The 26,337-nt window shown below is 44.8% G+C and overlaps 1 protein-coding gene across 6 annotated transcripts in view; it reads right to left on the bottom strand.

Annotated features, from left to right (window-relative positions):
* The window catches only part of LPP (LIM domain containing preferred translocation partner in lipoma), a 687,064-nt gene that overhangs the window by 596,527 nt on the left and 64,200 nt on the right, over positions 1 to 26,337 (bottom strand). For all 6 annotated transcript variants that reach the window (XM_057738614.1, XM_057738612.1, XM_057738613.1 and 3 more), the window contains one exon: positions 18,005 to 18,121. Coding sequence is in view for 2 of the 6 variants with exons in the window: in XM_057738612.1 (XP_057594595.1) it covers positions 18,005 to 18,121 (117 nt within the window). In the remaining 4 variants the exon portion in view is untranslated. The remainder of the gene's footprint in view (positions 1 to 18,004; positions 18,122 to 26,337) is intronic.

The following is a 26,337-nucleotide window of genomic DNA, read 5'->3' as shown; positions in this document are numbered from 1 at the left end:
ATATGGGTGTAGGGGTCATCATTCCACTTAAAGGTCAGAAAAATGAATAGATGCCTAGAAATATCTATCTGTTCTCCAAACTCTCAGGGATCATGGATTTGAAGTTAATGGGGGGAAAAAAGTTGTGGAGATCATCTTGATGATCTCATTTGAGAGATCGAGAAATGACAAGGGATAAAGAAACTTACTCGAGATGACAAAACAATTAAGAAGCATATACAACACCCAAGGGACACTCTCAGTCAGTTCTCCATTAGAAAATCCTTACACCATGTCACACTCTCTTACGGTATCAGCCAATAAATAAAATGGAAAACGCTGAATATGTATTTCAACAATTACAGTCAAGAAACAAATCTTTCTGTTTCCCTAACATACCACGATTTCACAAAGGAAAACAGTAAGAGTAGCACGATACATTTACCATTAATTTTTTATAAGCAGAGCACACCCAAAAGCAGAGTTTTTTTGACCTACAAAAAACATGGGGGTTGGAGAATACTGTTTGAATATGTAGTTTACTTTGCCATCTTCATTGTATGGGAGGCATTATTAGCACACAAGCTGCCTCCTAAGACGAGATGAAAGGCCTAGTGGCCTAAGACCTCATTCTCACAACCCACATCTTTTGTCTGCTCAAGAATGACAGGAAACAAGAGGGCAAGGATCACACCGAAAGGATGCATTAATTAACCGTGGATTGCAAAGACAGATCATAAGAAATTAAGAAGTGGGGCTTCCTAGGTGGCGCAGTGGTTAAGAATCCGCCTGCCAATTCAGGGGACACGGGTTCAATCCCTGCTCCAGGAAGATTCCACATGCCGAGGAGCAACTAAGCCCGTGCGCCACAACTATTGAGCCTGCACTTTAGAGCCCGTGAGCCACAACTATTGAGCCCATGTGCTGCAACTACTGAATCCCACGTGCCTAGAGCCCGTGCTCCGCAACAAGAGAAGCCACGGCAATGAGGAGGCCGTGCACCACAACGAAGAGTAGCCCCCACTCACCGCAACTAAAAGAAAGCCCGTGCACAGCAACAAAGACCCAACACAGCCAATTAAATAAATAAATAAATTTATAAAAAAAAAAAAGAAAAGAAAGAAATTAAGAAGTGAGGGAAGAGAGAAAGAAACCATTTCACAACATCTTGTCCACAAGTTTCTCGAAGAGCCTTCCCAGACCCTGCCTTCTGCAGTCCCAACCCATGTCCTTTGAGGTTTGCTTTCCCACTAAACTGCCCCAACTCTCAGTTTTCCTAGCAGTCTCCAAGAGCAAAGGTGGGAGAGGACTGCCAATTTCTTGTGAATCCTGAAGATTTCCTTTATGAGTCATGGGAAACTGAAATAACTCGGGGGGCGGGGATGACTTTAGAAACACAGTTTTAAATCAGTTCCCACTAATTTCTCCTGCTGTGTGGTATAAGTCCTGAACACTGGAAAAATTAAGTTTCTAGAGTTGATGCAAAAATGGGAGTTTTTGTTAGATTCTGTCAATTGTCACCGTGGCATTTCTTATTAGGATTTTTCTTACTGTCATTTTTTTGTTAAATTAATTATAGTTTGATCAGTGTAGGAGCTATTTTGAATCCATGGGACTTTCCTCACCAGATTGTTTTGGCATTTTAAAGTCACTCACATTCAGGGCCTAAACAATATGGCAAGTATCTCTTTTTCTCTCTCCTTTATACTCAAATTCTAAACAAAGGAACCATCTGTTCTCTCTCGAAAAACATCGGCCCTTGTTTTCATTTTTCCGTTAATAATAACGCCTCAAACTTATAGCACGTCTTTTTCCAACTCGCTTATTAAAGCATTTTGTAGATATTGCCTCATTCATCTGCAACATCACCCCTGATAAACTAGGAAGAAAAGGGAAACGTTTGCCGATTTTTAGTTAGATAAGCAACTATCGGACGTTTGATGAGTTTTGTACAGATGACTGCATGTGGGCCTCCGAAAGGACGCGACCGTGACCTAGCCCAGCTCTGCCTCTTCCATATGTGAGAGGGAGACCCAGAAAGGAGAAGTCACTCCCTGATCTATTTGTGTCCTTGGTCCTCTACCCGCATCTGTAAGGAGCCAAGGTGAGAACCGTGTCTTACACATTTTTGTGTCTCAGGTACCTGATGTGTAAAAAGTGCTCATTTCAATATTTCTTGAATAAATGAAAATTCTGAGGGTAGTTGCACAGGTGGTTGCGGCAGAGCTGGGGTCGGAACTCAGCTCACCCGCCCGCTTACTTAGTGTGTTATTTTTAATAATACCGAATAGACCTAAAAGCAAGACGAATCAAATAGAGACACCACCAAACAAGGGGGGCAGGGAGGTGGGGACACACGACACAGGCCTGTGTCTAGATGTAAGAAATCTGTTGAACAAAGCCAGTAGGCATCACCAAGTGTCGCCACTGGCCATGCTCAAACATAACCCACGCTAAAGCTGACTCTTCAAACACTCTGCGTTCCTTCTGCGCTCCGAATACTTGGGGATTTGGTGGAGCGCGTCCTTTAACATGACCCGACTGGAAGAAATGATGCGTTTTAACACCAAAGGACGGCATGTCTCTGTTACCACCCAATAAGAGCACACCCTCCACCCTGAGATTTCCCCTCATCACTCACTGTAACCTGAGAGCACTCAGTCTCAGGATCACGAAATCCACCAGCCCAGAGTTTTCCAAGGAGCAGAGAGGTCACTGGAATCAAAACCTTTTTTCCATGTGCCTCACTGGAAATCAGCAACTCATTTGGCACATTTATCTTATTTTCAGAGTGCCCTACTCCCCACTGCTACTCCTTGAAGCTAAAGGGAAAAAATAAATTGTTTCTAGAAAAGCAAGTTAACTGTGGGATTCTGTCATCCGAATTGCTTCTACGCTAGTAGGTCTAACGAAGTCAGCAACTCCCTAGAGTCTTCAAAAATAGATTGTCTGCGTAGATGAGAAAGCTAGAGGTCTGAGGAAAGAAGGAAAAATACCTTTTTTAAGTAAAAGAAAAAACGAAATCATAGAGCCAAACAGAATTCAAGTATATCAAAATGTGGTCTCACATAAAGTGAATTTGTTTCAGATATGAATAGGAAACAAACTAGCGACAAAATACAAACAAATCAGCATAAATGAACCTTCGAACAATTCGGATGATTTTCTTTTTCCTCAAAGGGGGAGACAGTGGGCATGGTGGGGCACAGGGGAGAGAAAGACATGGGAATAAGGATGGAGCCACTTCAACCCCCAACACGCTGCGTCTGACCCGGACACAGAGGTTGCGGGCAGTGTCTGGGATTGTCCAACGCACGGTGGGAAGCATTCATATCAAGCCATGCAGTATCAGCAGGAGAAAAACACAGCGAGTACTTCAGGGCAGACAGCTGCAGAGAGGGCCCCTGCACAGAGCGGACACAGCAGGCTGAATGCATCTCATATCAATAGTCCTTCCCTCGCTCACCACACTCAGCTCCTGGAGGCCTTCAGGGTCAAGGCTGTCCCCAGAACCATTCATCATTCCTGCAGCCACTCCCCACTGACCCCCTCTCAATATGTTCCTGACAAGTTTGCCATTTTCATACATACGGACCTTCCTGCTCTCAGGCTACCTCTGAAAATATCACCTTGGACTTTGCACCCATCCCCGGTAATCCAGCATCTTAACGTTTAACGTTTAAAAGTGAAAGGGTCCTATGTTAAAGAACATGCAAAAGACCCACAAAATGTTACTTAACTGGCCTTCATCTCCAAACCTAACTTTTTCAGAGGATCATTTGGAATCTGGCCATTGAAGAGGCTGGTTAAGCAGTTCATCTGATGTCTGATTAGGTGTCTGTCACGTCTGCAAGAACAGACAAGACCTGGGCTTGGAGCTGTCATAGGCCTTTGACAATCTTCTCCTGGCAAACCACCTATGAGAAAGGAACCCCCAAGAAGGCAGATGCTTCCTCCCACACGAGCAGCCCTACTGGCTAACCAGTAAATACGATTTGAAACTGATGATCGGTACTTTTTCAAATAAAAGTTTCTATCAAAGGATGTTGCTGGCTTGATATTCTAACGACTCAGTTCAAGCTGGATGACTGGGGGCAAGGCTCTCAGCCACTCTGGACATCAGTTTCTTTTTCTACAAATAAAGCAATCCAATTCAATAAGCTTTAGACTTCCTTCTGGCTCAGAAATCATGTGTCTAATTATTTAGTTCTTGCTGCCAAGTGGTCTGCCCTCTTCCCCTTGGTTTGTTCATCTCCACCCTCCCTCTCCCTCTCTCTCTCTCCCGCCCCCATCCCCCTCTTTCTCTCTCCCGCCCCCATCCCCCTCTTTCTCTCTCCCCCTGCCACACACACACACAATCCACTCCAACATCCCTCTTATCCAGTCCACAACCTTCTTAGGTAGGCAAACTGCAAGCAATTCCTACCCACAATCCCCATCATTGCTTCTCTGCTTAAGATTTGACACCAAAAGGATTTTTTAATTAGTTTGAGAGAGAGAAAAAAGGGGACCCATGGCCCCCATTTACACACTGACCTCACCTTGAGATGAGATCCTCTGGGGCTCCAGCAGTCTCTTCATCCCCGGGCCACAGAGGCAGCCACCCACCGGGGCTCCAGCTGTTCAAGTCCGATCTCTACCCCCTACTCTCTGACACCTTGAATAAACCATTTTACCCCCCTGGGCCTCAGTTTCCCTAACTGTAATGGGAGGTGTTTGGGATAAAATAAATGCCAAAGTAGCTACCAATGCTGACATCCTTCTCTAGAGCTCTGAAATTTCATTAAACATCAAAGCAGACACCCTCCAAAGCCCTCTCTCTGATATCGGTGTTGACCTACAGGCTCCCAGATAAACCAAGGCGACTTTTTGCATGATCTTACACAATAAGTAATAATAGCACATCAATAGGGGCAAATACTTCTAATTTGTGTTTGTTTATTTGTTTATTTCCAGGCTAGAGAAGCCGAAGGCACCACCTGCCAATGGCCTTTGGAGATTCCATGATGCCTTTTTTTGTCTTTTTCTTTTTTTTTTTTAACAACAGCCCAGAAGTTCAGAAACTAAAAAGGTGAAAGTGGAAACCATACAGGAAAAATACGGAGCCTGAAAAATTGAGAAAATGATTTAGGGTAAATATACCACATCCCTCTTTAAAACGTTTTTTTAAAAAAACAATAATGAGAGTAAGAAGGGGTACGATAAAGTAAAAATAAAACTGGGCACAGAAAAGCCTGATTTGCCTAGGATTCCTCTCAGCCATGTAATCAGCACGCATTGCGGAGACCGTATAATACACGTTTCTATTTGTTGCCCTCAACTGACATAGCTGGTCGTTTGTTTTGTTTTAAATAAAATGGGGAAGCAACAAATATATTAAATCCATCTGCAAAAAACCCATATTTGCATGTGGAAAACAAATAAGCGAGTGCCTGAATGGGTGATTAGGCATGCAATTGCTCATCTGCACCCGGGGCCCCCGCCTCCCTGCAGGTGCGCCTGATGCAGGAGCAGAGCCTCGGAAAGGAGGGTCCGCCACCATGAAGAGCGACAGGCAGGAGGGAAACCCTACCCTCTGCAGCGGGACTTGTTCTGAGCTGCCCCCTGGTACTGCCCCAGCTCTCCGTCCACTGTCCCTGCACCTCAAAGCTGAATGCCAGAAATAGCTTCCCTCATCCTTGTCTTAGATCGCTGTGGATTCTTTAAATCACAAAGGCAATTTTTTTTTTTTTTTTTCTGAGCATCTTCAGTACGTGCTTAAGTGAACAAATATTCGGTGTTGCATCTGTCTTTACGGGACTGGGCGACCTCCTCTCCTGCACTCTCTAACTCGGTCACTCCACTCCAGCCACACTGGCCTCCTCGCCTTTCTGGAATGTGCCAGGCATGCTTCGGCCTCAGGGCCTTGGCAATCGCTTTTCTTTCAGCCTGAAACACTCTTTCCCCTCTCATCTCCAGCTGACTGCCTCACTGCCTTCAGGCCCGTGCGCCTGTGTACTTGTATCAGCAAGACCTTCTCGGACCAATGACTTTAAATCTGTGTCGTCTCCACTCTCTGTGCCCTTAACCTGCTTTATTTTTCTTCTGAAAATAGATCACAACCTAAATATTATCTGTTTACTCACTGATTTATGTGTCGTCTGTTTCCATCAAAGAGAACGTCTGTCTGATGTTATTCAGGGTTCTATCCCCTGCACCTGGAATAGTCTAGCATAGGTGTTCAATACTCAGTTGTTACGTTAATGAGTCATCATCATTATTTGCAAGCCGCTACCCTGGGCACCATGGGTCCCCTTATGGAAGAAGACAGGATTTATGCTCCTAGGAAGCTTCTACAACCTAGTGGAGGAGGAGGACTGGAAATCTGCTTATATAGCAAAGTGACACAACTGCTCCACTGGAGGTATAAACAAAGCACTTAGGTAGCACAGGAAAAGCAAGCCATTGACACTGGAAGGGGGAGTGGGCGGGGAGTGGACTGAGGGAGGCCAACAGAACAGAATTCTCTGGAACTGCCTTGAAGAGAAGCACAGAAATCATCCTCAAAAATACATTCAGCACAAACAAGTACTAAGACATCCTCAGTGAGCCTCCTTTCCTTCATCAATAATGCTAAGTGAAACAAAAGAGTGCCCAAGAAAAGTCAGCATTTCTGTGTGCCAAGACCACGGAGAGAAGAAGAATCACTTTCCTCCATAAAGCCTTCATTTTAAAATGGAAATTATTTAATGTGCACACAAAATGCACACAATACGTGTCTTCAGAAAATTCCAGGCTCTCGGGACAAGGACCACCTTAAAGGGCATCCAGTGCAACGTCTTATTTCCTCTGTGAGGACCCATCAGTATCAGCCTCTACCTACATACCCTCAGTGATGGAGAACCTACAGCCCCCAAGATGGCCCATGCCACTGTGGTCTGCTCCTAATACTGAGAAATTCTCCCTCATGCTGTCTTTCTGTTGCTTCCACTCTCTGCTCCCAGAACTCCTCTGGGGTCACAAAGAGCGAGCTCCTGTTCCCTTCCACGGCACAGTCCCACTCTGTTCCCTCCTCCTCCACCCCCTTTCTCTCTTCTCCACGCTAACCACTTCTGGTTCCTTCTCTCATCCCTCAGAGGCTCTGGTTTGCAGTGCCATCGGCCATCCTAAACTGACCCCTTCTTTCCCTTCCATCTCTCCGTCACTGTTTCAGCACTTTTTTTTTTTTTTTTTTTTTTTTGAGCTGACCTAGTGTTCAAGCAATTTAGCATTCTTTGGAGAGCTACGCATTTTGTCTGAGGTTGGGGAGAGGGGCACAGAGGATCCAAAGGAACATGGGTTAACTCTGTGAGCCCTGACCCAGGAAGACCCTGGCAGAGTAACCTAACTTCTGACCTTGACCTTGAAATGCCATCTTTGACATAAATTAGAATCCTGTAGACATTATAACTCTTTGGAAGCAAAGAAGGCAAAGAGGTGAAGAGCATCTCCTGACCCCACTCCAAGGACACACAGGATTTGGGGAGTCTTGTGCCTCCAATTAACCATGGCCCCTCTAGGCCTACTGATGCCAGCTTTTCAACTCCCACGTCCAGCCTGCATTAGAATATGTAGTTTTTAACCATCTCTATATCTGAGAATTGGATTGCCTGTGTGACTCTGGGCAAAACACTTAAAGTCAGCAAATCAAAGCATCCCAGAAGATGAAACAAAAAGAGAGCTCTAAATCATCCAGTCCAAAAACTGCTCAGAGACCTCCTGTGCACCTCCACCCTCCCATCCCCACCCACAGCCATGGCAGACATTGCTAAATGATCACGGATTCTTTCCTCCTCTGTCAGGATACTGCTTCAGAATTCTCCTCAACACAGCATCTCAAGGAGCCACTACCAACCCACCATGTGGCCACATGAAACGAAATCCAAACTACTCATTCTTCAGATGAGGAAAACTGAAACTCAAAGATGGGCTGTGACCGCCCTGTGTTTCAGTGTTAAGAGCAGAACCAGAACTACAAAGGCCCCTTCCCCATTTTCCTGAGTGCCTTCTGCTCCTTTAACTCTGATATTCTATCAGTGCTCCTTGGAGTGGGGATGGGGAACTTGCTGTCGTATTAAGTTCTGCTGTATTAAATACAGATAAAGGGTTTCTAACTAGGAAGCTTCAGAGAAGGCTTGGAGGAAGAGGTGCGGCATTTGAGCTGGCCTGAAGAAGTCTGCTACCCTTAAGAACCAGTGAGCTGCATCTGCCTTTAGCTGAAGAAAATTCACAATCCGGGAAGCATTTCCTGTAGCAAGAACAGCATAAGCAAAGGAACGGTGAGGTCCAGGGTATGATGAGAGAGGCTATGGGCTGCTGAGCAGAGCTAATGCCAAAGCAGAGGCCAAGGAGAGCAGCGGGGGAGGGGAACAAAGATGATGACCAGACAAGATTAGAAGAGCCAACCAGAGTCTCTGTGGGGTTTTAAATGCTGATTTTTTTTAATTGACTTAAAGGCCTTAAGACTTACAAATGGGAAAACATGATAAGAAAGGAGTAGAGGGAAAGTAAAGAATCCATCTCCATTCTCAATGGAAAGAAAAGCCTTGCCCTAAACTGTATTACAGGAACACTTTCATTATGTAAAAGCCTATTTTGTTTTCATGTCATTCTTAGATTACATCATAGAGTGGCTGCAGCCGTCTCGTACCGTATTATAAATAAATCACCAGCTTAATCATAGAACAAGCCAGGGCCCTAGATTTAAAAGGAAAATATTAGATCATTTTTAATAACTGATATAACTCAAACCAGTCACCACTGAAGCAGGGGGAGGTGATGTCATCCTAAAGGAGTCCAAAGAGGAACCGGAGAGGGTCAGCCCTGGGCAGGACCCAGAGACTCTCCCATTTACAAAGGAAGAGGTGCCTGTTGGCAGCTGAGCGGAGCTCATCCTCTAGACTGAACAATCTTGTCACGAAAACCAACAGTGACTTCTCAATAGACCTTCCTCGTGAAACAGTGTTCGAATAGTTTGTTCCCAGAGCGACTATATTTCCAAAGCAGAAAACATGAGCATATTATGATGTCTGTATTTATGTCTTGGGAGCCACTAAGCAAAATTATAAATGTTAAGGCTTTTAGTTATTCAGGAAAAGGTGAAATCTGGAATGACATATGCAAATGCTGCAGGTCTGGCCCAAGCCAAGGGGACAGTGCAAAGTGGGGACATTGAGACAACGGCCTGACAAAGAAAAGAACTGGGGTGGTTTCTAGCAGTTACAGACTATTAAGGAGACTTGTAACTAACAGTTAATGTGCACCAATTATGCACTAAGTACCACACACAATTGGCACTTTAAATATATTACGCTGCTTTGTGAGCACAGAAGTATCTATAAGGTGTGAGCACAGAAGAATCTATAAGGTAGGCGCTACTGGCACAAATTTTTTCAGATATGGAAACCGGTTTAAAAATGATTAAGTGACTTAAGTAAGATTATGCAGCTAATATATGATCATCTCCCTACTCCAAATGCCACTTTTTCTCATTGCCTTCCCCAGTGAAAATTATTTCCTACTATGGAATTTCAATAAAAATTAAATAATTGATAAGAAACACTTTGAAAGCAACAAAAGTATAAAAACATCTTGAAAGCCGAAAGGGACTGCGGAGTGAGGAATCATATGAACACTCTGGCCAATGACAGCCTCAGTGACCAAAGCTAGCCTTCCTCACTTTGGCTGCAGGGCTACTAAAGAGCTTGACCATCATTTTCAGTCTCCAATTTCCATTCATTTTTTCAGGAATGTTAAGGTGGGCTCTAAGGGAATCTGTCATCTTCTATCAAATGTGCTGCCAAGCTTGGGTTTTATAAAAAGACTGTTTTGGTGGGGGGAGGAGATGGGTGCTTTGGAAAGGGGCTTTCTGCCAGACACAAAGTACTGGCTGAGGTTTCTTGTCTGATCCTGTCCGTCTCACAGCGATGTTGTGTATCGGCTCACTGTTCTTAATACAAATGTTATTCAAAACTGCAGAGACACACTGTCTGAGCCAAGTAATACTGATTTATGCAACTTTTCAGGACACAGCATGACTCAACAGGAGATGTAGACCCTGAAATTTAACTAAAGGGACAACATCAAGGCTCAAGTCTCCAAATTTTGACCTGTTTTCCCCAGTCTCTTTCTGGAACAGGAGAAAGGTTGTGAAAAGCAGAGAAAACACGCCTGAAAGTTACACGGGCTGATTTGGAGGCAGATACTTTGCAGGAAGGTGGAGGGGGTTCATTGGGCTGGAGTCGGAGGTGCCTTAGATGTCCCTCCCATGGCTACCCCTGCCTCCGTGGCCCTGGAAGAGTCTGTCCCCATTCTGGGTCTTGGTGTCTCATCTGCATAGCAAAGAGCTCGAGCAAGAACATGCAAACATTTCCACCAAAGCAGCCCTAACTGCTAAAGAGGACAAAGAGTTGGAGGTACAGGAGCACAGTATTAATTAAAATCTTGTGTTCTTCCTCTGAAAAGCCATGCCAGTTTTGCATTCTGTGTGATTATATATCAATGCTTATATTCAGATTTTAAATGGAGTTCTCCCCCAAAGAAGTCTTCAAGTAAAACTGATCCACACAGGTGTGCTGAGTACATGCACCTTAGCACATGCCACGTGAAGCCTGGGTGTCTGTGGCAGGCGGCCCCCTGTAAGTCCACCTCCTGCTCTTCAGGCCCTCGTGCGCCCCCTCCCCTTGACTGGACGGGATGTCGTGACGTGCTTTTAGCAAGTAGAACGAGGCAGGGGAATGGTGTGTCACTTCCAGGATTAGGTTACAAAAAGGCTGTGGATGTGGCTTGCGCCTGAGGGATTCTGTCTTGCTCACGTGCTCTGAGGGAAGCCACGTGCCATGTTGTGAGCTGTCTACGGAGAAGCCCACAGGGCAAGGAGCTGAGGGCAGCCTTCAACCAACAGTCGGCAAGGAACTGAGGCCCCCAGTCCAAGAACCCACGGGAAACCGGATCCTGCCAATCATGTGATTGAACCTTGCGGTGGGTCCTCCCCAGCGGAACCTTCAGATGAGACTACAACCTGAGGACAGACCTGGAGGCACCCATCTAAGCTGCTGCCAGATTCCTGACTCACAGAACCTGTGAGATAGTCAATGCTTCCTGTTTTAAAGTGCTAAATTTGTTATGTAGCAAGAGCTAAGGAAGACAGCATTCCAATCTGAGAGGTCCAATCTGAGAGTCCTGGATTATTTTAAAGGCCCCTACCGACACTGTCATTTTGGGGGGCGGGGGTGGCGGGGAGGGGTTTGAGGCTTAGGGAGTAGACCAAAAGAGATCGGCTATCAGGAACCCTTGAAAAGAAGCCTTGTCCCACAGAATGTAGAGATGCTTGGTGGCTTGGTAACATACACCTAGGCATGCTCTGGCCACCTAGAGATGACCATGGAAATAATATCAGTGCAACTCAAAATCAACATGATGCTTTCGACAGAGTACATTGATGGGAAATGAACCAGAGACTGAAGCACACATGGAAGGTGAAAGGCTCCTTGTCTGGCCAGCTGTGTTCTGCCATCAGCTACACCACCCTCAGAACCCATTCAGCCCTACTGAGCCTAACTGCAGCTCCATGGTTCACTGAGGAGTTTTGAGATCAGACCCCCTCCTCCTAGAAACCTTCCCCAATATTCTTAATTCTTTTTTATATGTTTTATATATTTTTTATTTATTTATTTATTTATTGGCTGCATTGGGTCTTTGTTGCTGCACGGGGGCTTTCTCTAGTTGCGGCGAGCAGGGGCTAATCTTTGTTGGAGCTACACTTCGTTATGGTGCACGGGTTTCTCACTGCGGTGGTTTCTCTTGTTGTGGAGCACAGGCTCTAGATGCTCAAGTTTCAGTAGTTGTGGCACGTGGGCTCAAAATTTGTGGCTCATGGGCTCGAGAGCGCAGACTCAGTAGTTGTGGCACACGGGCTTAGCTGCTCTGCAGCATGTGGGATCTCCCCAGATCAGGTTATCGAAGCCGTGTCCCCTGCTTTGGCAGACAGATTCTTAACCACTCCACCACCAGGGAAGCCCCAATATTCCTAATTCTTTCCACTCCCCTGTCCTTTCATCTAAGCCCCTTGAGAGCTGAGGCTATAACTTAATTACCTTGATTTCCCAAGCACCTAATATAAGACCTGGTGATCCAAGAACGTGCGGTGTAAACAATATCTTTTTAATGTGTATTTCACTCTTATGTATGTCTTTCTCTCCAACTAGACTATAAGCTTCTCAAGGTTAGGGATTATGCCTAATTTACCGTCGTGTCCTAAAGATCCAGAGTTTCGCTGACTTCCAGACAAACACTGGGATCAGGGCAGAGAGCAAGCGCACGCTCTGTGAATCAGCAGTAAATACCTGGCAGCAGTCTACATAGGACACGGGGGGCTCTCCATCCATTCTCCAGCAGCCCCCTTCGGCCACACAGTAGCCCAATGCGGGACACCCTGAGAACGCCTGACAGCCGAGGGCTCCACCTGCCCAAGGTACAGTAGAGGTGTGTCCACTGCGCTGAGGTCAGGAAATAGAAGAATGTGGAATTGGGAGGAAGGGAGCAAAAAACAGAGCGATAGCTCCACCTTCTACTTTCATGGACAGCAAACATCCCCAACAACACATCCCTTGGTTAAAGAAGAGCCACAGGGCCACAGGAGGCTGGATGAGTCCCTGCCCACACCCAACAAATCCTTTTGTAACTTTTGAAGCGGTAACATGAAAGCAATGAAAGCTGGCTACACAGATGGTCACACATGCCCAGAAGCCACCTGACTGACAGACTGGAGGGAGCCAAGACCTTCACCTCTGACGGAAGTGACCAATGCTTTGCTTCCGGCAGAGACTAATACCTGACTTTTCTGAGGACCAAAGAGGAAATATTAAAACTGAAAGCCCTTGGCTACCATCAACAATTGTAGGCTAGTATCAACAGAGGGAAATAATTTCCTTCCTGACTCCCACGGGGCCAGTCACGCCTAGAGCAGAAGGTGTGATTATCTAATCAAACAAAGCAAGTCCCAAATGGCTAGACGGTGGCTTCTGGGGGATTTCTCAAAGCACTGAGACTTCCTCAGTCTTTGAATCTATTTCCATCTACCTCCTGCTGCCTAGAGCAAAGACAAATATGAAAAGTAATCATGATACACAACTTCATCTAAACTTTAACCATCATCATTAAGCTAGGTTCCAGACCTAGCTCCTTTGCAAGACTGAGGACAAATGACTGCCCATCCAGTCCTGGGGATGATGGAGGTGCAAAGTGGGAAGGAAGGACACACACTGAGCATATACGATGCACCAGCAAGAGTGCAGGGGACTGCACATTACATTGTCTTATGTTTCTTTATATTCCAGATCAATACCTTTCTTTACAGTCAATGTCTTATCTTTCTTTATATTCTTTATACTTAAACTAAAGAAGAAAACAGCTGTAATGACCTATGGTGTATGGACCACACTTTACAGTTTGCAAAACAGGTTGGCATCTATCAACCCACTTACTCTAAACAAATATGAGAGGTGTGCAGGACAATGATTATTATTCCTAATTCTCCAATCAGGGAGATGAAGGCGGAGGGATGTTGTTTTCTAGCGTTGCACATCTAATAATTGGCAGGTCTTCTGACACCCCATCCATACTCACTACCTTTTTATGTACTCACAAAGTTCCTAAGGCATACTGGTCCCAAAAGCCTATTTCTGTCCAGCGATTTGTTTTATTCTCATAAAACTCTGCAATTCAGCCTCATCTGGGCTAGAATTCCAAAAGCTTTCCAACAGAGAATTGGACAGCGCCTGACAGAACACCCTTAGGAAAGGGACAGTCACTACTTTTAGATTTAGTCTTTCTATCCATGAAAATGCACTGTGCCCCTATTATGTGCCAGAGATTCCACTAGCCTCCGGGGCTACACACATGCGCAGGAGATGCAGTCCCTCTTCTGACCTCATTTTGTATTCTTAAAGGCCACTGTCATGTGTGCCCTGCGTCCTAACTTTTCCGGGTCTCATTCCTGTAACAGGGGGACGTCATTTCCGGTCCTCTCAGCATCCTAGTGTGGAGAGGCCAGTTGGCTATCATCCCTTTCAGGAGGAGGCAAGGACTAAAGTCCAACAGCCTAGGAGCGCTCCGACAAGACAGTAAAAAGAAAGTTCATGGTTGCCCACAAACCATTAGTCCTCTCTCTGCCCCCTAACAGCACCCAGGTATTCCTCTGAGGGACCACCTCTTCTCCACTGAGTAGCTGCCATAAGTTTCCAGGTGACAGCAGGCAGCCAGCTCATGACCATGAGGGGAAACATCCTGAAGATGAAGTTGACACACACACAAGAGGGGAGAGCAAGAAGCACTGCAGAGGCACAGAGCCCGTGTCCTGTGCACACTGAGCCTGGGGCCCACCTTCCCTTATGGCTTCCGGCAGGGTCACCCACCCACACTGTTCTCTCTGTACTGCAGTCAGAGGCTCCATCCATGTTTTGGAAGACAAAGGCCACTGATGGCTCATAATTAGCTTATGGACAACAGAGACTTCCGAGTTTCTTCCAACATACTCCTGGTAAGGCATTCTCTCCCATTCTGTCATAACACACTTGATTTTATGTTTGAATCCAAGTACAAGGCTTCATGTTCATCACAATTTAATCTGAAGCACTGGAAAAACTCAGGTGGTAGAGCAGAGAACAAAGATTTACATCTGATGCTCAAAGGGTATGCTTGGGGCAAAACATTCCAGACCAAGTTTGAAATGTTAATGAACTGAAATGTTTGAGTCCAAGCAGTGGTTTCCAGCCTTTTATCTTATGCAGAGCCATAGGCACAAAGAGAGCCAGGTGTTCTTTTAAGATACATTAAGAAAACAAAAGGTGACAAAATGTAACTATAAAGTCAGCCACTTTTTTAAGTGAAATTAGGTTTTATCGATCGCAACAGTATCCACTCCCTTTCGAAAAACTACACCATAAACATGACAAGACATATTATTTATTCGGCAAAAAGCCAGAGGTGGGGCACATAGCGACTGGCCCCAGGGATAGAGAGCACAGATCTAGAATGCTAACTAGAAGCCTTTCCCAGAATCCCCCAGCTATTTCCCTCAGCTCCCCCTACCGCCCATGGTATCCCACAGCAATGATTCTTTTCTAGAATAGGAAGCTCTATCTTCTATAAACAGAGAGGAATTTCAAAACACAGGGGAGGGCGTCCCTGGTGGCGCAGTGGTTAAGAATCCACCTGCCAATGCAGGGGACATGGGTTTGAGCCCTGGTCCAGGAAGATCCCACATGCCTCAGAGCAACGAAGCCCGTGCACCACAACTACTGAGCCTACACTCTAGCGCCCACAAGCCACAACTACTGAGCCCACGGGCCAAAACTACTGAAGCTTGAGCGTCTAGAGCCTGTGCTCCACAACAAGAGAAGCCATGGCATTGAGAAGCCTGCGCACCGCAACAGAGTAGCCCCTGCTCTCCACAACTACAGAAAGCCCATGTGTGGTAACGAAGACCCACCGCAGGCAATAAATAAACTCTCATTCACCATTGCAACAAAAACAATAAAATACCAAGGAATAAACCTAACTAAGGAGGTAAAAGACCTGTACTCTCAAAACTATAAGACCCTGATGAAACAAATCAAAGACGACACAAAGAGATGGAGAGATATACCATGTTCTTGGATTGGAAGAATTAACATTGTGAAAATGACTATGCTACCCAAAGCAATCTACAGATTCAGTGCAATCCCTATCAAATTACCAATGGCATTTTTCACAGAACTAGAACAAAAAATCCTAAAATTTGTATGGAGACACAAAAGACCCTGAATAGCCAAAGCCAGTCTTGAGGGAAGAAAATGGAGCTGGACGAATCAGACTCCCTGACTTCACACTATACTACAAAGCTACAGTAATCAAGACAATATGGTACTGGCACAAAAATAGAAATATAGATCAATGGAACAAGACAGAAAGCCGAGAGAGAAACTATGGTCAACTAATCTATGACAAAGGAGGCCAGGATATACAGTGGAGAAAAGGCAGCCTCTTCAATAAGAGGTGCTGGGAAAACTGGACAGCTACATGTAAAAGAATGAAATTAGAACACTTCCTAACACCATACACAAAAATTAACTCAAAATGGGTTAAAGACCTAAATGGAAGGCCAAACACTATAAAACTCCTAGAGGAAAACATAGGAAGAACCCTCTTTGACATAAATCACAGCAAGATCTTTTTTGATCCACCCCCTAGAATAATGGAAATAAAAACAGAAGTAAATAAGTGGGACCTAATGAAACTTCAAAGCTTCTGCACAGCAAAGGAAACTATAAGCAAGACGAAAAGACAGCCCTCAGAATGGGAGAAAATATTTGCAAGTGAATCAACAGACAAAGGATTAATTCCCCAAATATATAAACAGTTCATCCAGCTCAATATCAAAAAAACAAACAACCCAATCAAAAAATGGACAGAAGACCTAAATAGGCATTTCTCCAAAGAAGACATACGGATGGCCAAGAGGCACATGAAAAGCTGCTCAACATCACTAATTATTAGAGAAATGCAAATCAAAACGACAGTGAGGTATCACCTCACACCAGTTAGAAGGGGCATCATCAGAAATTCTACAAACAGTAAATGCTGGAGAGGGTGTGGAGGAAAGGGAACTCTCTTGCACTGCTGGTGGGAATGTAAATGGATACAGCCACTATGGAGAACAGTATGGAGGTTCCTTGCAAAACTAAAAACAGAACTACTATATGACCCAGCAATCCCACTCCTGGGCATATACCCAGAGAAAACCATAATTCAAAAAGACACATGCACCCCAGTGTTCACTGCAGCACTATTTACAATAGCCAGGACATGGAGGCAACCTAAATGTCCATCAACAGATGAATGGATAAAGAAGATGTGGTACGTATATACAATTGAATATTACTCAGCTGTAAAAAGGAACAAAATTGGCCATTTGTAGAGGCATGGATGGACCTAGAGACTGTCATACAGAGTGAAGAGAGTCAGAAAGAGAAAAACAAATATCATATATTAATACATATATTCACAATATAGAAAAATGGTACAAATGAACAGGTGTGCAAGGCAGAAATAGACACAGGTGTAGAGAGCAAACATATAGTCACCAAGTGGGGAAAGCAGTGTGGGGGGTGGGGCGGGGCCGGGGTTGTGGGGGGATGAATTGAGGGATTGGGATGGCCATATGTACATTACTAATAAGAAAAAAATGTCAAATTGTACACTTTAAATATATGCAATTTGTTGTATGTCAATTGTATCTCAATAAAAGTTCTTAAAGAAAAAAATAAAAATAAAAATTAATTAATTAATTCACACACACACACACACACACACACACACACACACACACACACGGGAAAGCTTACCTTACCCTGCTCACCATTCCACTTTCTGAGTGTGCAACAGGATTCAAACTCAGATCCCCGTGCAGCCCGTGCAGGCCCTTTAAGACACAGGTGCCCACACTTGCCTAAGCAAATCTAGCCTCCCCTCCCTCAAAAGGCTGATGTAAAAATACAAGATCACAGAAGAAGCCTCTCCCACAGGGCTGAGCAAGAGCCGCTTAAAACTGCTACTTCCTTTCCTCACAAAGACTCATAACACTGTTCATTGACACTTTGTTTCTGGTCTTTCCATTTCAAGAAGCCTTCCCTCCATGCCAAAGGAGAAAGAAGGAAGCAATGCAATTATTGGCAACCCGAAATCCTCATTACTCCAAATTTTCTTCCAATTTCTCTTCCTGCCACCTTCCAAGAGCTGAGTGCTGCCTTTGCTTTGCCATCCATTTTATTAGCATTATTATATCTTGTCCACTGCCAATGAAATCAACTCAAGAAGTAAGGAAGAACATTTTTGCTCTTCTTAGTTCTTAGTCCATCTTAATTACCAGTGCCCATGCTTTAAATGGAAACCACTGATTTTTAAAACTCATTAAAACACGCATATTGATTATAAAAGGAAAAAGGTTTCTGTTTTGAATAGGACTTACCAACAGAGGAAAAGTGTCTTCCCTCCGATGAGTGCCCTGTAGAATAATGGAGAAAGCACTGAACTGGAATCAGGTGACTGGATTCTGTCTTCAGTTCTGTCTCCTCAATGTTCCCACCTGTGGAAATGGGAGAAGGAGGTTACTTATGAACCTCTAGGATCTTACCAGCTGTAGAACTTCCCAAGTTTATGAACTTGCTGGGTAAACCATACTGGGAATGATACCTGGCTTGAAACCAACAAATCTAGCCGCTGAACTCTGTACTTCCTAAGCCGCCAGTCAGCTCCTAACACTTGCATCTCACTAATGTGTCTTAGAATGATAAGGAAGGAGAATGCTGATACCCCACTGTTCACGCCTCCGGTTTTGGGGGGAAAATAGCGTCATCATAATATCAGAAGTGAAAGAGGTAGATCAGTTAGAAACTCCCGTTTTAGGCAAGAAGAAATTAACAGCAAAATCTGAACTACAATAAATAAAAAGAGACAAGGAATATAAGTTTGCAGACAGATTTCCAACTATGGGATCTAGTGGCCACTGTGAACCTTAATTTTCTTGCCTGAAAAATGAGAGCCAGTGAGCAACAGAGGGATGGACACTCTTGATGCTTCCTGGGAAATCCTCATTACTGGCTTTATTTCATTAAGAACTATTACTATTTTGCTAAGGATTCTGCAATATATATTCCAAAAGAGAAGTACTCCAGGGTAGCTGGTTCCTACAAAATGTGTCTTTTGTAGATGCAGGGGAAATCCACATACAGAAAAACAACTAGTCCCATTTTCATTGTTGTCATTTTAAACATTATTGAACCAATCATACAATTCTTTTGTGAATATGATCTCATCCAATCTTCAAACACCTGTACAAGCTCAAAGTTGAGAAGGACCTTAAAAATGACCCACTTCAACTTTCCAATGACAGGTGGAGAACCTGGGGGCCAGAGAAGGGAGGTGGCCACCCAGAAGCACACCGTTAGTGACTGACAGGCAGCCGAGGGCTCAAGTTCAGGGCTGGCTCAACTGCACCGAGTGATGGCCATTTTAACAGAAGAGATCACCGACACTCACTGGCCAGAGAGACTTGCCCTCAGCCACACAATCAGCTTTGGAGGAAAACCAGGACTTACACACTCAGATTTCAGAACACCTCTGAAGCTTTGTTTCAAAGCTCTTGCATACAGCCCGACAGCAGAAAGAAACTAAGTTGGGAAAATGTAGTATAACCAAGATGAGTCCAGCAAAGCAATGTGTTTCCTGAGAGCTAGTGGTGTTCATGGGCATTTGAATTTTCAAAGCCATCACACTGAAATGAGAGGAAGACATAATTTCAAACTTACTGAGGGACAGAATGCAAGGAGGCCAACACTGGCTCTGTGGACAATGCAATCTCATAAAAAAAAGAAAAAAGAAAGAAAGAAAGAAAGAAGAAAGAAAAAACAAAAAGACCCTACCTCCAAGCCCCAGGAAACCTAAGCTTCTCCTTGCAGAGGGAAATGTCAACCAGGACAGTTCCTACAACAGCAGCAAAGGGCAGCTGACTTCCCAGATTTTCAAACTTCGCTGAAAGGTAAAGCTCTCCACCTTGGGCCTTGCACAACGTGTCGAGCACTGGCTAGCTTCTCTTCGTGCACCAATGAATATGGTCCCCCTTTTCCATAGCCACCTTCTCTTTTAACATTTTTTTTCTTCTTTTTCCGTAAAGAGAACAAGCAGTTTTGCTAAAGAACCGCTGTGAAATGATTGAAGTTCTCATGCAAACAAACCATTAGCAGAGTTCAAATGCAATTTAAATTACCAGTTGTTAAAGTGCGCCTCAATTTCTTCGTAAGTTTCCAAGGAGAATTACATACTATACACTAATTGGTTGTTTTCTATTTTTTAACATCCATTTATTCCCCTCCCCCATTTTATATTTCAGAAGTGTCTATAGAAGCTTCCCTTTAAAAAATTATACATTGTGAAATAGATTAAACCTAAAGATTGAAAAGTATCAGAGAAACAGCTGCAGGATTATGCAGCTCAGCAGAAATTGATGATTTTGACACCACAAGACACGCAGAGTGTCTTAAAATCTTAGGAGTCACCTAATGGTGCCCTTATTGTTTGCAGATGAAGACATGGAAACCCCAAAAGGGAAAGGAAGGCTTGGCCCAAGTCCTCTCACTGGTCAATGACAGATTCCAGGTAAGAACCTACCTCCCAGCCCAGGGCTGCCTCTTCCCCAACACACCACATGCTGGAGAAGACGAAATACTGAACAAATTTAATTTCCACCTGTAATTTTTTTCTTAAAGAAAATATGAAGTCATCTTCAAATGTACCGCTGCCCTCAAAAGTGGAGCTGGCCAATGGCAAATATCTCCCCAAAAGGGAGAAAGAGAAGTAAAGGTTGATGAATGAATATAGTCAAAGGAGCTCCAAATAACAGATTCCAGGCAGGAAAAGTCAAGACACTCTTCAAGGCTCATTAAACAAGTTATGGGACATCAAGACTGCCTATTTCCACTGCTTTTTCTGCTCCAGAACGTGTGGCTGCCCTGGAATGAAGGGATAAAGGCAGGTCTTCTCACATCTGTAAATGGAAAAGACTTCTAGATGCCATCACAAGTACAGGATGAAGTTCAGGGCTTTGACATGGGACTTGGGTAAACTATTTAACCTCCCTGAGCTCAAGTTTTCCTGTCTGTAATATGGGGCTAATACCACCTACCCATCAGGGTGTATGTAATCATTTCTTGGGATTCCATACCCAGCATGCAAAGCAGACCCTGCACACAGTATGCATTAATCAATGTTCACCCCCTCATCTTCCAAAGTTTCTGTATACAATTTCTCAAAGCCTATGGTTCTGTGGTTCTAATGTATTAAGACTACAACTGAGTCTTATAAAGCCATGTATGCTCCCCACGTCTGTTAGAGGCTGTGTGTCCCCTGTGTAAATTCATTTATTTTGTCATCCAAAAAATAAAACAAAATAAAACACATGCCTGAAAACTTACACATCCACTTTGTTGTCGTGGTTTTTTTTAACTTATTTTACTGGAGTTGATTTACAATGTTGTGTTAATTTCTGCTGTACAGCTAAGCGATTCTCATATATATATATATGTATGTATATATGTATATTCTTTTTCATATTCTTTTTGCATTATAGCTTATCACAGGATATTAAATACAGTCCCCTGTGCTATACAGTAGGACCTTGTTGTTTATCCATTCTCTATGCAGTAGTTTGCATCTGCTAATTCCAAATTCACAGTCCAATCTTCCCCCACCTCCCCTTCTCCTTGGCAACCACAAGTCTGTTCTCTATGTCTGTGAGGCTGTTTCTCTTTCGTAGATAGGTTCATTTGTGTCATATTTTAGACTTCACATGGTAGTGATATGATTGTCTTTCTCATCTGACTTACTTCATTTAGTATAGTAATCTCTAGGTCCATTCATGTTGCTGCAAATGGCATTATTTCATTCTTTTTTATGGCTGAGTAGTACTCCATTGTGTATATATATACCACATCTTCCATATGCCTTCATCTGTCGATGGACATTTAGGTTGTTTCCATGTCTTGGCTATTGTGAATAGTACCGCTATGAACATAGGGGCGTGTGTATCTTTTTGAATTATAGTTTTGTGCAGGTATACACCCAGGAGTGGGATTTCTGGATCCTATGGAGAAAAGGGAACCCTCCTACATTGTGAGAGTGTAAATTGGTGCGGCCACTATGGAAAACTGTATGGAGGTTCCTCAGAAAACTAAAAATAGAAGTTGCCATATGATCTTGCTGCTGTGTTCTTAAGTGAAATAAAAAGCTCAGTGCCCTGGCACTGAGCAGACATCTGTTGGGTATGTGGGAAGCAGGCCTGAGAAAGGTTAGCAATGAGCTGATATCAGGGCAACTCAAAAACAGTATTCAAATGTCTGGGCTCACGATCAAACGAATCACAAGTAATCCTAGTATGAGCTTCTGAACACCCCCCGGCGCAACTGTTGGCTGCCACGATGTCAGATGTCCTGCATTTAGAGGTGCACGAAACAGACATCCGCTAGCACCTCCTGTCCTTAAGAAGGCACGGTGTATGGGCCTCGCAGATGGAGGCACTGAGTTAGACGTGCCTTGAGCTCTCAAAGAGCTCACAGGCTCACAAGGGACACACACTCCAATGCCAAGACAGAAGGAAAAGTGTGCAAAGTAGCAGTACACGCAGAGTCCTTGTGAGGATCTGGACGAGTTCTGCTGATGATAACTGAGCCTGAACACCCCAAGAGGATCACCACGTATGAGCAGGCGGGCAACAGGCCCGGAGAACACGATATACTAAGGCCTTGAGGAGATGAGTTCAGGGTGTTCTTGGGGAAAGTGACTAATCTGGTGAGGCCAGTGGCAGAAAACACGGAGGGAAACAGTGGGACATGAGGCAGGGAAGGAATGTTGTGGCCAGAACATGGAGGGCCTCGTGTGCCAGGCTAACACACGGGCTCTTGAGACTCACGGCTATTGCATTTTGGAAAATGACACAAGCAAAAGTTAAATGGTAGAGCTTTTGGAACGGATCCCTTTCCAGGGTCGGCTTCCAAGCATAGCAAGGGTGGGAGTATCTAAACAAAAGCTTCCTCTGGAGGGACCCCTTCTCTGTGGCCCCACCCAGAGAAGTCAGAGGAGTGGGGGACCCTCAGAGGTGCCCCGAACCCATACCTCCATTGACCCTTTCCTCTGGTGCAGAACACGCACTCATGGAAGACCCAGGAAAGAAACCAAGTCTCATGTTCCAAACAGGACTTCCACGCGGCCTTTAGGGAAATGTCAGCACTGCCCAATTTCATGAATGTAAAGAACACAGGCTAAACACAAGCTCCAGCCTCTTCCCTGTCACTCAAGAAGCAGGAGCCAGGGACATCCTAGGTGGTGCAGCGGTCAAGAATCCACCCATAAATATTATAAAAGTTAGAATCATGGGTCCATCTGGAATAATGGGAGAGAGAGAGGGAGTTATAACCAGGGAGAGACATGGTCCCGGGGGGTTCCAGAGTGAGGGTCGTGTTCTCGTTCTTATTTTGGGTGGACGTTATGTTGGTGATCATTTTGTAACAATCTGTTAACTTGTTTCATGCATTTGCTCCATTTTTGTTATATTTTATAATAAAATTTTAAATTAAAAAAAAAAGAGAATCTGCCTGCCAATGCAGGGGACACGGGTTCGAGCCCTGTGCCAGGAAGGTCCCACATGCCATGGAGCAATGAAGCCCATGCGCCACAACTGCTGAGCCTGCACTCTAGAGCCCGTGAGCCACAACTATTGAGCCCATGTGTTGCAACTACGGAAGCCCACGTGCCTCGAGCCCGTGCTCCGCAACAAGAGAAGCCACCGCAATGAGGAGCAGCACCCCCTACTCGCCGCAACTAGAGAAAACCCGTGTGCAGCAATGAAGACCCAATGCAGCCAATGAAATACATAAATAAGCCTGAACGGATGCCACCAGTGATGTTATATGGAATTCTCTCCCTTAAAGGAGACTCTGTGGCAGGTCCCATATGTCAAAGGCACAGGTAAGATGTGATTCCCTACCTGCCCTTAAAGAGCTCGCAGTCTCGAAGAAGAGATGAAACATAAAGTAGGTGATGACAAGCACCATAGAGGACGCACAGAGGACACTGCAAACCTTCATAACAACCCTGTGGGTTGGTGTGATTATCTGTACCCACTTGACAGATGAGGCAACTCATCAGGTTAGTTGACCTAACAACTCACAGAGCTAGGAAGCATCACAGCCAAGCTTCAAATCCAGATCCCAGGGTTGTGAGCAGCATATGGTTATACTTCACTGCCTCACAGCCCATGGTGTTGTGAGTTAGCAGAACGGAGAACAGAGAGATCACTGCTAGGGGAGTGAGGATGGTACACAGTGGATGGTGATCAGAGGTTACTTCATTCAGAAAGTGGCATCTGTGCAGAGTTTTACAGGAGGAGCAGGAGTTCTAGGGACAAAGATGGGAGAGGTCATCTCAGGCAAAAGGAACAGCGTGAGTTCCAGCATGAAGGTGAGAAAATGAGTGGGTAGGAGCATCAGGGGTGCTCAGAGTGGACAGGTACCGCTGTCTGGTTACAATGACAGCAGTAGCAGGGGCAGGAGTTTCTAACTTAAATGCCAAAAATACTAGGAAAACATTATAAATAACAAAATAAGTGAATTTATCATCCGGGAACATACAGCTGAATATACGAGGAAAATAATAAGTGTTTCAAAGCAGGACTGTGGTGTGGTCTCAGTGCTCTTTGGGATTCTGTGCTTTAGTGCTAAGGCCATGCGTGAACCTTTCAGGACCTGGGCCAGGGTCAGGAACAAGGGGCCCTCGGGCCCTTCCAGGTCAATGTACAGAGGGACTCTGGACCCTCTGGAGGTTAGGACTTCTATACCTATCTCGCTCTCTACCTATCTCCTGACCTGCTCGAGAAGAGTTTCTACAGAGCACTAAATGAATCCCAGGCCCTCAGCAGAGCGTAAGTCCCCCCCCAGTTGGTAAACAGAGCATGGAGAACAGGAAGGGAGTTACAGAATCTAAAGACCCTGCACTTGATTCTTGGATTCTCCACTAATTAAGTGTGGAATCCTGAGCAAGTCACTTCCTTTTAACAAAGGCACCGTTTCCTCCGTTGTAAACTGCGAACAATCATACTCACATAGCTAGGTTCCCATGAGCGTGGACAAGGAATCCGTGAGATTAAATATAAGGATGTGTGTTTCTACATGTCGGGTAACATGTTGAGAAGAGGTGCTCCCCCTGAAAGCTGCCATGTTGACAGGAATAGTATAAAAACTGGCCAATCCTCCTGGTGAAGTAGCTAAATCTGGAGTTGTCAGCAATTCTCCCCCCTGTTGAAAACTGAGCTCTATTCCCCAAGCAAGTCATTACATCTTTTTGTGCCAAATTGTTTTCATGTTTTAAATGACCCAGTAATCCCACTTTGGGCAATATACATAAGGGAATAATCCAGAAGGAAAAAAAGAAGGCAATTTGTTCAGAGATGTTATTCATAGTGCTATTTCTAGCTCTTTATACATCCCTCTATTACAGCACTTATCTCACTGTGCTGTAATTATCCACTCCCATACGCCTCCAAATTATCTTTGAATCCATCCCCAGCACCTAGCACAATGCCTGGCATACAGTAAGAACTCAATAAATGTTTGTTGACTAAATGAATGGATAATACAAGAGAAATTTTAAAAGAAATTTGAGTGAGCAAAAACAAAACATTGTTTTTAAGAGATGATGCTAAAAGAGGTTTTTTTTAAAAAAAAAAAAAAAGGAAAAACCCTGGTAACTACAGACTGCAAACTATTTGAAGAGGAGTTTGTGAAGAAGCCTCAGGAGTGAACTTCAGATGATTTCATCGATAATCTCTGAGCATCTCCAGGCTTAGGCCGAGTGCAGTATAAGAACGCCATGAGACACCCCACACATGAGGTCACGTGCTCGGTCACTGTGGCCTGGTGGCCAGAGCACGAGGGTCAGTCAGGAATCTTGGATTCCCAAACTGACTCAGCCACTACCTAACATTGACTAAATCACCTAACTTCTCCAAGACCAGTTTCTCTTCTGAAAACTGGAGTATTTACAGGAAAGTTCAGCCCATCAAAAGGAATGACAGGGAGCAGACACGGGTGAATTCAAATGTAAATAAAAGAGGAGGGCTGGGGGGCTGCTCTTGGACCAGGGTCCCCAAGGCACAGTGGGGCTTTGAAGCCTCCGCTCCTCCGGGCCCCCAATGAGCCTTCCAAATCCACGTGACAGGGTGGTTGAAGGCGCCTCCCCATGGAATTTACAGGAGGCAAGAGTCTCTGCAAGAACAGAGGACACATCAAGGGAAAACAGTAATGTTAAAATGGCGCATAACGTCAACATCACTCTGAATGTTCCGTATCCTTGGTGGGAAAGAATGCTTTATACAAATACCCAGAGAGAGCAAAGGAAGCAGCGTGTTCTGCAGGGCTCATTGTGGGGCGGTCCAGCAGCCCTCAGCCAGGAAGTCAGAGGCAGGAAGCCACTGCCCTCCGGTCCTTGGCCAGAAGCTCCAGGCTAGAAACCAAAGCGGGGAGCACTCAGACTCCTTAGTCCAAACCAGCTGCAAGTCTCTGCACTCCCACTGCACCTCTGTCGGGGTCGCTCAGATTCCTGCCCACTGGAGCTTCTCATTTCTCTGGAGGAAGCTACACTTGACATCCTGCAGACGATCCCACCAACGCATGTCAGGAACCCATGCGCTTCTCTCTGGCTCCACTTGGACCGCCCTAACCACTGTTAGCATTTCCCCCCACGGCAGCCAGAGTC

The sequence above is a fragment of the Hippopotamus amphibius genome, chromosome 6 (genome assembly GCF_030028045.1).
Source record: "Hippopotamus amphibius kiboko isolate mHipAmp2 chromosome 6, mHipAmp2.hap2, whole genome shotgun sequence".
Classification (NCBI taxonomy): domain Eukaryota; kingdom Metazoa; phylum Chordata; class Mammalia; order Artiodactyla; family Hippopotamidae; genus Hippopotamus; species Hippopotamus amphibius.
The sequence above is the reverse complement of the archived record's forward strand: the minus strand, read 5'-3'. Positions and strand labels throughout refer to the sequence as shown.